General features: G+C 39.2%; 1 protein-coding gene across 1 annotated transcript in view; it reads left to right on the plus strand.

Moving 5' to 3' along the window:
- Positions 1-1,057: 1,057 nt before the first annotated feature.
- The window catches only part of LOC121483550 (cytochrome b-245 heavy chain), a 35,735-nt gene continuing 18,718 nt past the window's right edge, over positions 1,058-18,074 (plus strand). Inside the window, exons 1-5 of the mRNA XM_041742202.1 lie at positions 1,058-1,189; positions 3,138-3,233; positions 4,577-4,687; positions 14,872-14,956; positions 17,692-17,837. Coding sequence (XP_041598136.1) covers positions 1,145-1,189; positions 3,138-3,233; positions 4,577-4,687; positions 14,872-14,956; positions 17,692-17,837 — 483 coding nt within the window. The 5' untranslated portion in view covers positions 1,058-1,144. The remainder of the gene's footprint in view (positions 1,190-3,137; positions 3,234-4,576; positions 4,688-14,871; positions 14,957-17,691; positions 17,838-18,074) is intronic.

Genomic DNA, 18,074 nt, shown 5'->3' on the forward strand with positions numbered 1-18,074 from the left:
CATATCTTCCTGGGAATACTATAGTCATCCAAACATTTTGCTATATTTGTTATATTTTTACTTCCTGTAATTGTATTTGAAGTGATTTTGGATGGGGTTGACACAGTTAGGCTTTTTTTTTTTTTTTTTTTTTCTGGCATCCGGTTAGAAGTATAGCCAAAGTGCTTGGATTTCAAATCCCAACTTTACTATTTCCTAATTACATGACCGTGGCCAAGTAACTTAACTGCTCTGGGTCTCAATTTCCTTATCTGTAAGCGTAATCATAGTAATAGAAACTACTTTAGGGGCGCCTGGCTGGCTCAGTTGATAGACCGTGTGACTGTTGATCTCAGGGTTGTGAGTTCAAGCCCCATGTTGGGTGTAGATTATTTAATTATTTAAAAATAAAATCTTTAATTAAATAAAATCACTGAATTCTACTCCAGAAGCCAATATTGCACTGTTAACTAACAAAACTTAAATAAAAATTCAAAAACTAAAAAGATCTTATAAAAAACTATTCTATAGGGGTTGAATTGTTAGAATCAAGTGAATTTATTTATATACGGAATTTAATAGGTGTGTCTGTGTTTGGCATGTATCAAATCATATGTAAATATATATGTTTGTATATGTATGTGTGTATATGTGTATGCACACACATATGTATCTTAGAAAATTGGCATGAGGTAAGTATGCTATAAGTATCAACCGTCATTATTATTATTCTCAACAAGACTGTAAAATGCTGCTCAGTCTGTCAAAAGATATGTAATATTTTTATCCAGCATGAAGTCATGGCTGGTTGAGTGACTTTTTAAAAATTACTACTTGATAACCAATTAATCAAAAAGTTAAGTCCCCGTGTAAAATATATACCATCATTGGACTGTTATTTGTCTCTCAGTTGTAGAAATTGGTCTCATTTCCTACTCTGTTTAGTTATGACTGGATTATTATAGACCTTTTTCTGCAGCTGTTTTGTGGTTTAAAGATTTAAAGTTCTTATGGAAACAAGATTTTCAGTTGACCAATGATTAGCTAATTTCTGATAATAGAAAAGGAAACCGATTGCCCCAAGGCTGCTGTTTTCATTTCCTCATGGGAAGAAGAAGCAGAGCAGAGAAGAAAGGCAGACACAAGGCATTGAACCTTTGTCACCATGGGGAACTGGATTGAGAATGAGGGGCTCTCCATTTTTGTCATTGTAAGTACCAATGAGAGAGAAATGATAAATTCTCGAACTTGTCGGGGTTCTCCGGGAAACTAAAATAGGGCAAAATTATTTTGTTCATTTGTTTAATTTCTTTGAGAAATTGTATTGAAACTGATTTACTGTGTGAACATACATCTATCTGTAAGCAAGACTGAGTGCATTCTTCCAAACTTATTAATGATAAGAATGTATCTGGGGGATCACTTCGCCTACTTATTACTTGAATCTGGGAGTAATAAAGTAGCCAGCATTTCACAGAACAAGTAGAAGACATTTCATGCTAATAATCTACAAGTCTAAGTTGTTTATTAATATTTACTCAGAGGCAAATTCTCCACTTTTTATGTGCTTATACCACTTAAGAATGGGGAATCATAATTTTACACCATCTTCTAAATAACAGGTACAAGGCTGACTCATGTATGGGAAATTGGCCTTTATTTCAGTGATTACACCAAAACTAATTGACGTTCTCAACTTTCTTTTTTTAAAAAGTACCTTTTTTCTCTGAGGTAAACTTGAGTTGTTTACAAGGTTTATAGAAATTCAAGGGAAGGAAATTGAAATAAACTAGACTCATAAATACAGTGGATATATATTATGTATATATATAAATATATATGTATAAATCTAGTTTATCTTAAAAAACAATTTTTGTAAGTAAAGATAGGGCTAATTTTCATGGTAATCTCTTTAGTCTTTTACCATAACAAGGACCAACTATTATTTTAACATGGCGGTCTCAGCAAAGCGATCACGGACAATTGGGAAGATAGAAATGTGATTTATAATTAGCCTTTCCAAATAGCCAATGAAAGTATTGTACTGATGCTAAAAAAGAACACTTGTGAGTGGAATTTCTGAAAGAATTTATCATAAAGTAAATATTGAGTCTTTGAGTTGCAGACATAGAGAGGAATTTGTGTCACAAATAAAAGCAAGAAATACTGTGTCATTAAAAAAAATATGCCAAACCAACATTCTAATGCCATATAGAATTCTTCTGAGGACTCAGAGCTGTTCACTTGGTTTCTTATCACCACTTTGAGAACAGATTATTCCTATAGAAAACAAGTTCATATTACACTTTTAGCTCCTACCACAGTTTTCCCCAGGAGATGACCTCCTCCTAAATTGCACACTCATATGCTTCACAGTAAAGACACATCTTGGAAAGCAAGAGTAAGAATGGAGAAGTAGTTTTAATACTTTCTTCTTCATAAAGAGTTCATTCTTAAGCACCCATTTAATGGAATAAAACACAGGTAAGAAAATATCGCTATGGAGCTGAAGGTTAGAGACTGAGCTGTGCCTCCACTTAATGCAATCTATGCTTGGGATGCAATGAGCAGTCAAAATGTAAAAGGGCCTCTTTAAAAAAAAAAAATCCCATGCCCCTTACCCCCATTGTTCCTGTTCAATATTCCCTCTTTTAAAAGTTAAGCAAACTTACCAAATAGAATCAAAGGCCTGACGTTCTAGCTGATGTGACTCCCACTAGCTGGGGTGGGGTGCCATGTGGTGGAGGGAGGTGATGGCACCCACGAGAATAGGATACAATGTCTTACAGGTGCAGAGGACTATATAGTAGCATATGCCTTTCCCTTCTTTTTTGAGAAGATTCACTCACCGCTATCTATTTAAGCTCCAGAAGAAAGGAAGAGGAAAAAAACAAAGGGGTGATAGACTAATAATAGCCTGGCATACTGGCTGGTAGAGAAAGAATCATGGGAAACCACACAAGGTGGAAAGGTCAATCACACAGTGTAGTGGCACTGTTGTAGGAAAAAGCTGACTTTGAGCTGGTTACACCCAAATTTGTGATCAGCTTCGTTGAAGGCTAGACTGGGGAAGTCCTGACCCTAGTCTGACTCTAATCTTATGTGAAATCTACCTATGGAAATGTGGAAACTTCACGCAACTATTTCTCTTTTTGCAGCTGGTGTGGCTGGGGCTGAACGTCTTCCTCTTTATCTGGTTCTATGGGGTTTATAACAATGGAGAACAATTCTTTTACACTCGAAAACTTCTTGGGGTAAGTAAAAGTTCCATCTCATGCAATATTGACTGGCTCACATTTCTAATCAAAGATTCTGGTTCTTATTCTTTTCAACATTTTAAATAAATATTCTGACCAACCCAAATAACACACTAGCCTCGATCCCTCCATTGCAACCACCTGGGCACGAGTCTTGAGGCCACCCAGTGTTAGATAAACTAAAGCGTTTATCTGGGAATCAGAGATTCCCAGCAGCATCCCTCCTCTCCCAAGAACTACTGTGCCACTGTTTAGCTTAAAGAAGAAATCTGATGCCAACTCCGGAATGGCAGGCAAATTTGGAGAGATCCATCCAAGGGTGACATAGGTGGGGCAAGTGAGACTTTCCATATTCTTTAAATCATCTGATTCCTGACACTTTTGTGTATGGAGAGCTCTGCTCCTAGTGACATGTTGTGAAATGATCTTCAGGAAATAAGCCTCTCCCTCCAGATGGAATCGTTGAGGAACTTGTCCAAGAGTCACACTGACTAGGCCAGCAGAGTGAAGGCTGCCAATTTTCCTTGGGGTTCTTTACCATCCTTGATTTCCTTGAGCTGCCAGGGCTCTTCTTCATGACAAATGAAAATAACAACAATTACAACTGCCCTCACAGGATACCATTTGTTATATCATGCTGAAACCGTGAATTCATACTTAATACCAATTGTAATGTGTATTATATATCACATGTATAAAGAATTATGACACATAATTATATTGTACTATTATAATTGTTGTTAGCTTATTCAGGTTGACACTGAGAAGGATGATTTCCCTTTGCTTTCCCCTCCAAAATATGCAACTTCTGTAGGCGTTACAAAGAACAATTATAATGTCAAAGCATTACACCAGGCCAACTTAAGTTACTGCAGAAGTGAGTCTGAGAACTAAGAAAATCTTCTTTAGAAAACCCCAGTTTCTATATTGAACTCTAATTAATAATACACGTGCTTAACTATTTAGGGGGATGTGAAATAATGTCTGCAAGTCACTTTGCAATGCATCAAGAATAAGATGTATTGATGGATGGATAGAGGGATGGGTAGATGGGGGGAGAGATCTATGATGGTGGAATCTGGGAGTTGGGAAAACAGGTGTCATTATGAAAGTATTTCAAATTCTCTTTACATTTCAAAATTTTCATAGTAAAATGTTGGGGTGGGAGAGAAGGGCCAGATTAAAACGAAGGATCCCAGCAGGCCCTAAAGATAGACTCTTGGTTCTGAAGGGCCTTACTTCTCAGATTACTTGGTGTCTCATCTGGGAACTCTGGTCAAGTGGCAGAGGGGTATCCTGTGCTCACGGAAGTAACCTGCTTTCTATCCTGCACCTTCCAGTTTGCACTGCCATTGGCTAGGGCCCCTGCAGCCTGCCTGAATTTCAACTGCATGCTGATTTTGCTGCCAGTCTGTCGAAACCTGCTCTCCTTCCTCAGAGGTTCCAGTGCGGTAAGAGCAAACACTTACAAAATTGAAAACTTCTCAAAATTTTCAAAGGCCATCAAACTAAATGTCCTTTCTAAGGAAAAGCAAAAATGCCCTTTCTAAGGTGAGGATCCCAACCTCTGTCCAATATTCACGAGTCAAGTGATGCCTGATTCTCCATGGTATTTCTATATTTGTTGTTGATGGAGCTCCCTGGGACAACCATTTCACTTAGAATAGACATTTTTAAAAAGCCAACCAACCTACACCTCAAGAAGATCAATCAAACACTTGTGCATACACATGCACACACACACACATCAGACATATATGATATAATACATTATGGACTTTATGAGGCTGACATGGGATTTGGGAATCAATCTTACAATGCCATGTTTTTCAAAATATTTAAGTCAGACTCAGTCACTTTGTGCATAACATCCCAAGCAGTTGAAATCAATGAGTGATGAGCCACAGTATAATGAGAGTGACTAAGAGGTATTGAGTCCATGGAATTGAGGAGTTCAAAGCTTTCTAAGTGCTCAAGACTTTTTTTACCCTCACTTTGGCAATTTGGTGATCCCCTAAATGTACTATGCTAGAAGAAAGAAAAGATTATGTAAGAAGAAACTTTGTAACCTATAAAATGGTATATGAATTTCTTATTGTTCTTATACAAAGATGAGAAACAAGGAACTTAGAATCTACTGAGATCTGTGTACAAAAATAAATACAATACAAAGCAAAATACGATGGGTCCCACAAAACATTAGAAATAAGGAGCTATGGGGGAATCAAAGAAGGGGGGAGATTTGGAATGAAGGTGGGGCAGGGAATGAAGAAAGTTTTCATCAAAAAGGTGGCATCAAATATGGGCATATGAGGATCAAATAAGCCACTAGGAGATGTAAACGAAAGAGAAAGACATTCTACATGGAGAAAATGGAATGAGCCACGGCAAAGAAAGTGTTGAGGAAATTATATTCATGAAAGCCCCATATGGGCATGGCATGTGGCTTTTCATTGGATTTGTTTGCGGTTCCTGATCCCACCAAAGAGGGTAGCTCGGAAAAGTAAAAGGGATTGATATCTTGGTGAGACCCATTCCACTGGATCTTTAGTAACTAGTAGCCTCTGTTTTTCCTCTTAATAAAATGTATGTGTTTTATATTAACTATCTTTAAAAGAATCTATTAAGTAGAGATAATTTATAGAGGAGAACAGTGAGCAATCTACTTTGATGGGGATGTAAGGATTGTAAAGGGCAGGTATCTGAGATAAGGCTGCAGAGGACAGCTGGAACTTGGCTGGTAAAGTGGGACCTTAAATGTTTTTTTTTTGTTTGTTTGTTTTTTTTATTTATGATAGTCACAGAGAGAGAGAGAGGCAGAGACACAGGCGGAGGGAGAAGCAGGCTCCATGCACCGGGAGCCCGACATGGGATTCGATCCCGGGTCTCCAGGATCGCGCCCTGGGCCAAAGGCAGGCGCCAAACCGCTGCGCCACCCAGGGATCCCAATGGGACCTTAAATGTATAGCTGAGAAGTAAATATTAATTTGGCAATCGTGGAACATTTGGGGGAAGGATCTGAACTGTCAATAACAAGTAGAATTTGCCTTACACTCTGCCTTATTTTTCCTAGTCTTACTAGATTTACTAGTTGATCTAGGAATATAGGATTAGCAGGATACAACTAATAGTAGACACTGATTATAAGGATTTCTAAATTATCTTCTCATTCTAAGAAACTTGCAGAGGTAAAATTCCATTTGATTTAAAGTGTTGTCAATGAGCCCCCCGTAACATCCAAAGCCTGATATATTGTAGGTGCCCAATGCACATTTGTTAAGAGGCTCATGTACTGTAGCTTTTCATTTTTCGGGAGGCACAATTCTTCCTTTAGCCTTCCTTCCTATGCCCTGTTTGAATACTTTCTATTTAGAGGAACTAAACCCTGAGAAATAGGCAGGGTTTTCACCAGGATGGCCTGTTAAGAAATCCTTGTTACCGCACAAGCCCCAATTGCACTGCCGTTGAGCTACCATGCCCTGTGAAAAGCACATGTTGTAATGGTTGCTTTCTGGCTTCCTGTGGCCCAGGAGGGAAGATCTTCATGAGTGTCTTTAAAGACAGGGACAAAATAAGGCTGTTCTTCAAATTGCACAGAAGCTTTGCTAATCAGAGAGATCTGTATGTAAGAGAATGTATTTTTTTTTAATTAGCAGCATGCAACATTCTTTTATAAACACGGAGTGTCCCTCCTTCTGGGTTTCCCAACCTGAAATGTGAACTTGACAAATGAAACTTCTTTTCTGATTAGGATTAAAATAAGTGACCGTGCTGTGAACAATGTTGGAAATCCAAATAGCTGCCACTTACTGAGTCTTCACAGAGCTCACTTCATAAAGGCTGCACGTCAAGTCGGTGAGATGGGGATGCAATGAAATGGCAATGTTGGAATTCAGACCCAGCTCATTGTGTCCCCAGAGGCCATTCACTTCCCTACGTGCCACCTAAACTCAAAACTATCTTATTGTCCTATGACAGTCTTTAAAAAGTCCACCATCTATGTGAATGTTGGGCGTGCTGAATAGCCCAGGCAGAAATGGCAAGACTGTTGTAACTTCAAGGATTTGTTAGTAGGACGTTGTGCAAACTACATAGTCATAGAACTTCCCTTCAGTTTCCAGTGGTCTTAATCAGTTAGACTTTGCTTTATAATCCTTGTGATTATTTGGAGAAATAAAGCCCCAGTATTGGCCCACCATGGGGAAGATAAAGACTCTCAGCCTCCTTTGTTGAGGGGGATGGGGAAGGATGGGGCTTAGGATGCAGAAGTCCCCAGAGAATCCTTAATAAACCCAACTTGCCATGCAGAAACTAAATTCTCATTGGATGACAGTTCTAGTCTTCAGACCAGAAAGAAAAAGGAAGGTGAGACTGTTAGCTCTTATCTGTAACCTTATATAGTCTGAGAGTCAGAGGTCGTCAGTGTGGTTCTGTGTCTAGCCACATGGTCTAGGGAAGTCTGTTGGACTTCCTGTCTCACAGGGTTTTTTTTTCTTTTTAGCTGAAAAGCAGGTGAGACAATGCAATTGTAAGAATGAATATAACATCCTAAAAGTATATTAATTGATTAAGCTGTCAACTGCTGAGTTGTCAGTCAACAAATATGTGTTGAGTGCCAGCTACATGCTAAGTACTGGGGGACACATGGTGAATAAAGGGTAATAAATACATGGGCCATGAGCTCATGAAAGAGAAAATAACCATGCCATTGCAAAGTTTTAAACAGTGCTATACAAATAAATTAATGTTTTCTTTTTTTGTATATTTTTTATTAAAGTTCGATTTGCCAACATAGAGTATAACACCCAGTGCTCATCCCGTCAAGTGCCCCCCTCAGTGCCCGTCACCCAGTCACCTCATCCCCCGCCCACCTCCCTTTCCACTACCCCTTGTTCGTCTCCCAGAGTTAGGAGTCTCTCATGTTTTGTCACCCTCTCTGATTTTTCCCACTCATTTTCTCTCCTTTCCCCCTTAATTTCTTTCACTATTTTTTATGTTCCCTGAATGAATGAAACCATATGTTTGTCCTTCTCCGATTGACTTACTTCACTCAGCATAATACCCTCCAGTTCCATCCATGTTGAAGCAAATGGTGGGTATTCATTTTTTCTGATGGCTGAGTAATAGTCCATTGTGTACCTAGATCACATCTTCTTTATCCATCATCTGTCTAAGGACATGGAGGCTCCTTCCACAGTTTGGCTATTGTGGACATTGCTGCTATAAACCTTGGGGTGCAGGTGTCCCAGCGTTTCATTGCATCTGTATCTTTGGGGTAAATCCCCAGCAGTGCAATTGCTGGGTCGTAGGGCAGATCTATTTTTAACTCTTTGAGGAACCTCCATACAGTTTTCCAGAGTGGCTGCACCAGTTCACATTCCCACCAACAGTGCAAGAGGGTCCCCCTTTCTCCACATCCTCTCCACCATTTGTTGTTTCCTCTCTTGTTAATTTTCACCATTCTCACTGGTGTGAGGTGGGATCTCATTGTGGTTTGGATTTGTATTTCCCTGATGGCCAGTGATGCGGAGCATTTTCTCATGTGCTTGTTGGCCATGTCTATGTCTTCTTTGGTAAAATTTCTGTTCATGTCTTTGCCCATTTCCTGATTGGATTGTTTGTTTGTTTGCTGTTGAGTTTAATAAGTTCTTTATAGATCTTGGATACTAGCCCTTGATCTGATATGTCATTTGCAAATATCTTCTCCCATTCTGTAGGTTGTCTTTAAGTTTTGTTGACTGTTTCTTTTGCTGTGCAGAAGCTTTTTATCTTGATGAAGTCCCAATAGTTCATTTTTGCTTTGTTTCCCTTGCCTTCATCGATGTATCTTGCAAGAGGTTGCTATGGCCAGTTTCAAAAAGGGTGTTGCCTGTGTTCTCCTCTAGGATTTTGATGGATTCTTGTCTCACATTTAGATCTTTCATTCATTTTGAGTTTATCTTTGTGTATGATGTAAGAGAATGGTCTAGTTTCATTCTTCTGCACATGGCTGTCCAATTTTACCAGCACCATTTATTGAAGAGTCTGTCCTTTTTGCAGTGGATAGTCTTTCTTGCTTTGTCAAATATAAGTTGACCATAGAGCTGAGGGCCCATTTCTGGGTTCTCTATTAAATTGATATTCTCATTTACCACATATCTTACTGCCACTAGGTTTGGACATTACTGTTGGCTTCTTTGCCTGAGTTCTGTAGATTCAGGGGTAGCTTTTGTGATTTCTTCCAAATTGCATATAAACAGCAAATTTAAGTGAATTCATGGCATGTGTGGTGAGACCAGGTGCACATAAAATAGAGCTTTTAAGGTTTCGAAATGGTCATGTTACGGAAACTCATGTTATATACCCCATTAAATATGCACTCCTTTTTAGTTCCATTTCACACTTAAAAAAATTTTTTTTCAGGGTGCCTGGGTGGCTCAGTTGACTGAGTGTCCAACTTTTGATTTTAGCTCAGGCCATGATCTCAGGGTTAGTGAGATCAAGCCCTAGCGCCTGGCTCTGTGCTCCACACAGAGTCTGCTTGTCCCTCTCCCTCTACACAACCACACCCCCCCCCCCGTGTGCACACACACTCTCTCTCTCAAATAAATAAAATCTTTAAAACAATTTTTTTCTCTTCAGAAAATTTTTTTTTCTCTTGCAGTTTGAATGGGCATAGGAATCTCCTGAGATGACTCCATAATCTCCCTTACACTTGAATGTTAGCTTAGTGAGATCGGGACAGCTCTAGGTGACAGTAACAGAGGAACTTTCCTGTAGAAGTCAATGGCAAGGGGCACCTGGATGGCTCAGTGGTTGAGCATCTGCCTTCAGCTCAGGTCATGGTCCCAGGGTCCTGGGATCGAGTCCTGCATTGGGCTTCTCGCAGGGAGCCTGCTTCTCCCTCTGCCCATGTCTCTGTCTCTCTCTTGTGTCTCTCATGAATAAATAAATAAAATCTTTAAAAAAAAAAAAAGAAGTCAATGGCAAAAGGCCAAGAGGTAGTTCAGCAAGGAAGCCACGGGGCATGATGGCAGCTTGAGTAATTAGGAGGTGGCTGGCAGTAATCCAGAAGTGGCTCAAAAGCATAAAATGGTATCTGTGTGATGAGGAAGAACAAACAAGCCCTGGGTGGTCACAGGCAGCAAAGCCCTTCCTTCCCACCCCACCAACCAGCTGCCTTGCTCTCCTTTCAGGAAATGGTGAGAAAATTATATTTGGAAGCTCCATATAACATGACCTATGACTTCTCTTTGGATTTTCTTTTTTTTTTTTTTTGGCCATCCTCAGCATAACATAGAGGGAAAAATTAGGGATTGGTGCCTTGGTGAGACCTATTCCATTGACCCATTAGTGACTAACGGTCTCTGTTTTTCTTTTTCAGGAGATATACGTGTTTCATATTTAGTGGCTTTTTAAAAAATTACCTATTAAGATTGGAGTATTACTGAATGGACATTTATTTCTCAAGCACATCTCTCCATTGTTCTCGCATTCAGTTTATTTTTCTCTAACACTGCTGCTCAAGGTGATAGGCATCAGAATCTGTTCTATATTTTTGATGATCTATTTTGATGATGATAAGTGTAGAACTATGGAGACACTGTAAAGGCCACATCAAAACCATATTGCTTTTCTTCACATTCAGCATGCAGGAGCATAGTATTTTCCCCCCAAATTCCAAAACAGTTTGTCAAGGAAGTAAAAAAGAAAAAAAAGTGTGGCAAGTATAGATATGTGGGTAAATACATTTCTATAGGTTTAGAATAATCATCTTAGGTTCTAGAAGAGTGAAAGTGGAATTTATTTAACCAAATAATTATCAAGGGATTTTTTTAAAAAAAATCTATTTATAAAAAAAAATCTATTTATTTATTTTAGAGAGAGAGAGCAGGGCAGGAGTTGGGAGGGCAGAGAGAGGATGAGAGAAACTTAAGCACACTCTGCATTGAGTGTGGAGCCCGACATGGGGCTCAATCTCACGACCCTGAGAGCAGGGCCTGAGCCATACCAAGAGTCAGACACCTAATCGACTGCTCCACCCTGGTGCCCCAAGGGATATTTTTTAAAGCATATGATATATTGCTCTGCACATAGGAAGCTTACTCTCTAGCTGGGGAGCCACACCATACTAGTAAAAAGTTAAATAATGATACCAAAAAATCCTCAAATATTTATTAAACACCTCTTTGTGAATCTAGGAAATGGACCTATGAGAGAAGAACTCTGGTAAAAAAAAGAAGTGAAGAAGTTAGAAACTGAGCATATTGTTCAATGTCACACAGCTAGGTAGTAGAGCTGAGATCTAATACATGTATATCTGATAGCAAAACTTGCCCTCTGAAATGTAAGTCAGTACTAATTTCTGATCCTACTATTTCCATTTTCTCAGTCTTAGGACTCCAATTGTGGTCCATCACCCTAATAAAGACTATATTAATTATCTGTTGCTGTGTGACAAATTTCCACAAATTCAGTGGCTTAAAGCAACCCCAATTTATTAGCTCACAGTTCTGCAGGTGAGAAATCCAGCATCCTGTGTATGGTTGGGTTCTCTGCTCAACATATCACAAGGATGAAGTCAAGGTGCCCCTTGGGCTGAATTCTCAAATGGAAACTCGGTAAAAGCCTTCCAAACTCATCCTTACTGGCAAAATTCAGTTCCTTGCAGGTGGGGGACTGAGTTTTCTGTCTGCTTACTGACAGCCATTCAGGATCTGAAAGTCCCTGTGTTCCTTCCATGTGGCCTCCTCCACGTTAAAGCCAGCAACATTACACCAAATACTTCTGGCTCGTTGAATCTCTGAACTCTTTAGTCTCTGAGTTCTGGACCCAGATTCAAAGGGCCATGTGATTGGCTCAGGCCCACCCAGATAATCTTTCTCTTAAGGTCAACTGGGACTTTACTTATCTCTGCAATGTTCCTATTGCCATATGATGTAACAAACTCGTAGGAGTGACATCACATCATATTCACAAGTCAGGTCCCACCCCCACTCAAGGGAAGGAGATCATATGAGGTCATTGGGGATCATCTGAATTTTGCCTACCACACCAAGGACTCCAAGAAACTGTGGAGGAACCTAGCAATTGGGAAACAGGAAAAAGATAATTCCTTAAAATTGTACAAAGTTGTAAAACAATGAACAGCACTTGAAATAAACACAAAAGACAATGAGGCCATGTAAGAAACCAAGGACAATTTTTCACCAACAGAAATGTAAATTAAGTGATTTCAAACAGGAAACCCTTATTTTGAGAGCCTGAGTCACTGCCTAGCTCCACTAGTGGACACTTAGTTTTATAGCTGATGCTGATGGTGGAACTCAGGTTCCCTCCACACTTACCGTTCTACAGCGCACGGAGTAGCTGCCTTCTGCAAGCCCCACTCATTCTCTGCCTGAGGATTTTCTTTCAGCCCTCTCCTGGGGCAAGCCTGAGATGCCAGGGAGTTGATGCCCTGGGACCAGCCCTCGGCCTGTGATGGATGGGAACTGGGGGGTATCAATACCTAAGCTTTCCTGCCCCTCAGATAAAAAACAAACAAACAAAACAAAACAATAAACACCTCTGAGGCATTTTCTGTATCTCTCAGAGTCCTCTAATCAAAGAGACCATGGTATGATATGACATAGGATATGATATGATATATGATAGTAGTATCTGATCTGATTAATATGCCTTTCATTGGTTTCCTTCTCTTCTGGTCTCTCTTCCCCTGACCTTGCTTTCTGTGACCACCTTGCTGTTGAGTACTTACACTTAAATTCTTGTCTTGGGTTTTGTTTCTTTTGTTGTTTGTTTTTTGGGGTTTTTTTAGACATGTAGAATAATAGTGACTATATCTTTGCATTTGGTTTGGTGGGAAAGGATATGAACTTTAAAGACAAATAGACTTGGATCCCAGCCAATGGGAGATTTAGCTTTGGTTTTTTATCTGTAAAATGAGGACAATAATTCCTATTTCATTGCCATTGAATGAGGTGACGATTATGGGTGAATGGCCTGGCTCACAGAAAGCATTCAATAAAGGCTAATTCTTTCTTCCTCTCTCTGGAATCCTCTGAGTCTTCCTCACTAGTATTTCTGCCGTTCCAGGAATCTGCTCTAGTGCTCCCATACTCTCCGTAGACGTAGCTAACTGAGAGATAGTGGCATAAGCACAATTTTCCACACAACTACATTTTTTTCTATCAAATCAGGACATTTTATTAAAAAATAAGTGAGCCATGGAGCACCTGGGGGGCTCAGTCGGTTAAGCGTCTGACTCAATCTCAGCTCAGGTCTCAATCTCAGGGTTGTGAGTTCAAACTCCATGTTGGGGCTTAAGTGTGGAGCCTACTTAAAAAAAATAATAAGTCAAATATTAAACATCCCTAGATTAAATTTAATATGTTTAGAACCAGATACTTATAATACCTAAGATTTTCTTTGGCACTTGGCTCTCCTTAACAATCCTCTGTATTTCTACGGCAGTACATTTAGACTTGGGAACAGCAGCCAGAGCAAGCATTTGACCAGTTTTCAGGAGGACCAAGCTTTGATTCAACCATAAAGCAGAATTTGTTTATTTGTTTCTACTTTGAGCATTGATCTAAATCAAGATTCAAACTCACATCTTCTAATATGTATTAGTAGGACAGTTACACTTGAGTACTGGCCAAAATACTCTTTTTAATATCAAAGTAATCATGCAAGGTATGAAATATCAGAATATTGATACTCTGGCATCAGATAGCCTGGACTTAAATCCCATCTCTGCCACTGACCAACCATGTGCCCTAAGGCAAAGTAACCTCTCCACACATTTTTCCCTAATCTGTTATACAATGATCATAATGGTACCTCCCTGATAGGACTGATGCAAGAATGAAAAGTCAGAATGCATATAAAACACTTAAAACGGGTCCTTGCACAAGCTCTTTGTAAATATTGGCCATTGTTCTCTTTGCTATTGACATTTGGCTAATGATATCTTGTGATGTCTCTGTCAACAGAGATGAGTGGATAATTTTTTTCTCCTCCCTGCCAGTGTATGTCTTAGAAGGGTGTTATTCTAAAATTATTCACTTGTTCTAGAAATGTTCACTTATCTATGTCCCCGTTAGACTTTCAGGGTCTTATGAAATGAATACACTTTTTTTCTTGGAGAGAATCCTATTACACTGCCAGTATTCCTAGGAGAGATGACATTTGAATCTCTCACCTGACACTTAAGTTACTGGCTGACATCTTCACAAAGATGAGCCTTTGCTAACTGCCCAGCATGGGACTATGAGAGCTCACATACATTCTGGGGCAGGGAAAAGTGATGGAGAAGACACAGAGCCAGAGCTTTCCTCCTTCAAGTCCAGGTAAAACTGGTTGTAGGGACCTTACACCTGTTGCTCAACAAACTTCAGGTTTCTTGGGGCTGAGCTGGTTCTGCATGCATATGGTTACTGCAGGTACCTGTCGGTAGGCCACTCACTAGCAGTTTGACCTTTGGAAAATGAACACAGGCATCTGAGCCTCAGTTTTCTCATCTATCAAATGTGTAAAATGACATAGTTTAAGGGTGGTTATGAGAATTGAACGAGATGATATATATCTACTGCCTGGCACACAGCAAATGTTCTTGTTAACATTATTATTTTCTTTTCCCTTTAATCCAAAGTGCTGCTCAACAAGAATTCGAAGACAACTGGACAGGAACCTCACTTTTCATAAACTGGTGGCATGGATGATTGCACTTCACACTGGTAAGTTTATTAAGATATTTGAGATTGCAGAGAAAACTTGGAACCAGAGAGTTCCCTCTATCCCTAGATACTTTTTATTTTCTAGGAGATATAAGTCTTTTTAGGTAGATTAGGTTTTTGATTGGATATGTTGAATTTTTAAAATTTATTTTTAACTGAAGTATATTTAACATACAATATTATGTTGGTTTAGGGTATATGGCATAGTGATTCGATGATGACATGTATTATAAAATTCTCACCATGATAAATGTAGTTACCATCTGTCACCACACAAAGTCATTACAGTATTATTGACTATATTCCCTATGCTGTACTTTACATCCCTGTGACTTATTTGTTTTATAACTGGAAGTTTATGTCTCTTAATATCTTTTACTTATTTTGCCCATCCCTTTTCTCCCAACCCGTTTGGCAACCATCAGTTTGTTCTCTGTACTTATGAGTCTGCTTCTGTTTTGTTTTGGTTGGTTGGTTTGGTTTTTAGATTCTACATATAAGTGAAACCATATGGTATTTGTCTTTGTCTGATCTATTTCACTTAGCATAATATCCTCTAGATCCATCCATGTTGTTGCAAATGGCAAGAGTTCATTCATTTTTATGGCTGAGTAATATTCCGTTGTGTCTATATACCACAATTTCTTTATCCATTCATCTATCAAGGGATACTTAGGTTGTCTCCATATCTTGGCTAAAAATGCTGCTATAAACATAGGGGTACAGATAGCTTTTCTTAAAATTAGTGTTTTCATTTTCTTTGGGTAGGATTACTGGGTCCTATGGTATTTCTTGTTTTAGTTTTTTGAGGAACCTCCATAGTGTTTTCCATAGTGGCTGTACCAATTTACATTCCCACCAAGGCATGTTGTACTTTCTGAATGAATTCCACTAAAAAATATTCACCACTCTTTCTCCCATCCCAATATTAGGATTTATTCCTTCAAGTCTTAAAACTTTTTAACCTTGGGCTTTTCTGACAAAATCCCAGTGTCTTTACCCTTTTCCATGCTTTTTAATATAAAAAATGTTAGTTCACAAGTGAGAACTTTTATTTATCCATTAAAAAAATGCTAAGTTGAGGGATGCCTGGGTGGCTCAGTGGTTGAGCATCTGCCTTTGACTCGGAGTGTGATCCTGGAGTTCTGGGATCAAGTTCCACATCAGGCTCCCTGCGTGGAGCCTGCTTCTCCCTCTGCCTATGTCTCTGCCTCTCTCTCTCTCTCTCTCTCTCTCTGTTTCTCATGAATAAATAAATAAAATCTTTTAAAAAATACTAGGTTGAACATGTAGATTTGTGGATTTCTCGCAGTAATCCTAGGGGGGGACCACAACCCATAAGTTGAGAAGTTATCTTATCTTAAGGGTAAGATAACCCTTATCAGCTAAGTGTCTTCTTTATTATTATTGTTATTTTATGTCTAATAGGTATGCATATGTATATACACATTCTATCTTATGTGTTATTTTATAATTATTAAAGCAGTGATGTTGACACAAGGGATGTATCTGGGACCCTTATTGAATCATCACTAATTCACTTAATAAATAAGTGATGTCCCAGGCAATAGGCATGCACACAATGTACAGTGACGAACAGAAGAGACTTTTATTCTGCCTTTAAAGAGTTTACCCATAATTTGAGTAAAATAGTCTTAGACTACAGATATTTAACTGGATTTCTCTTATTAGTAGACTGTGCAGGCTTTCTAAGCTGTGGCAAACAAAATGGTTCAAATGCAAAATGCATGATAAAATCTTATCAGAAAGTAACATAGCATAATGGTCAGAAGCAAAGATTTGAGTACCAGATTGCTTATATTTGATTCTTAACTCTACTGCTTCCTAGCTTGGTGATCTTGGGCAAGACATTAAAGCAGTCTATGCCTCAGTTTTCTCATCTGTAAATTGAGATGATACTAGTAGTACCTACATCATAGCCTCCATATAAGGATTAAGTCATTATAAAGCACTTATAACAGTTCTTGGCACCCAGTAATTGTATATAAGTGCTTGTTAAGGGCAGCCTGGGTGGCTCAGCAGTTTGGCACTGCCTTTGGCCCAGGGCATGATCCTGGAGACCCGGGGTCAAGTCCTGCGTTGGGCTCCCTGCATGGAGCCTGTTTATTCCTCTGCCTGTGTGTCTCTGTGTCTCTCACGAATAAATAAAATATTTTTTTTTAAAAAAATAAGTGCTTGTTAAGTAAGGAATGCAATTTTCAAAAAGATATTCACTCCTGTGGCCATTGGTTTATATCAGTTCAATAAAATCTTGTTGTCCTTCTGGCCTAATGTCAGAGTCAGTTGAATGAGCCAGCTAAAGACATACATTACATGAGAGTCTTCTTGTTTGAGCATAAATATATTAGGAGGAGAGAGACAATGAGAACACAGCTAAATATCCTTGGAGACCAAGATTATTTTTGTAGAATCTTAGAACTTGCTTGGATCTTTAGGATGGTGTCGTTTAACATCTTCATTTTACAAATGAGGAAACCAAGACCAGAGAGGTGAAGTGATTTGTGTACAATTTCACAACTGGAGAACAGCTTACCCACTAGAACTGTCTTGCCTCTCTGGTCTGGAGACACAGTTCTTGTGTCTAAGTGTCCTGGGCCATTCCTGTGTCTCCCTGTAACTTATCACAGAGTCAGGGACTAGAGGCAGAAACCCAGCTTACAGTAAAATTGTGCTCACCCTTCACCTTGTTTGTTTCTCTTCTCTCTCCTCTTCAGCAATTCATACCATTGCCCACTTATTTAATGTGGAGTGGTGTGTGAATGCGCGAGTCAACAATTCTGACATTTACTCAATAGCACTCTCTAACCTTGGAGATAATCCTGGTGAAAGTTACCTCAATTTTGCTCGAAGGAGAATCAAGGTAAGGCCCCTCTTCCCTAATGCAGATGTTCCCTAGGCCATTAAAACTGAGACTAGATTTCAGTGAGTGAAGAACTCCACTTGGGCAGAACAACAACAATGACAAAGGTTGACTAACTGTCAGTGGGATGAGCCTGTCTGTTGTTTCTAAGAATGTGGGTACAGAGAAGATGTCCCCCACATTCCCGACTCCATGTGTGGAGGGTCTCTAGATGGTTTCCGGTTCCTGAGGCCCACC

The sequence above is a fragment of the Vulpes lagopus genome, chromosome X, assembly GCF_018345385.1.
Source record: "Vulpes lagopus strain Blue_001 chromosome X, ASM1834538v1, whole genome shotgun sequence".
NCBI lineage: Eukaryota > Metazoa > Chordata > Mammalia > Carnivora > Canidae > Vulpes > Vulpes lagopus.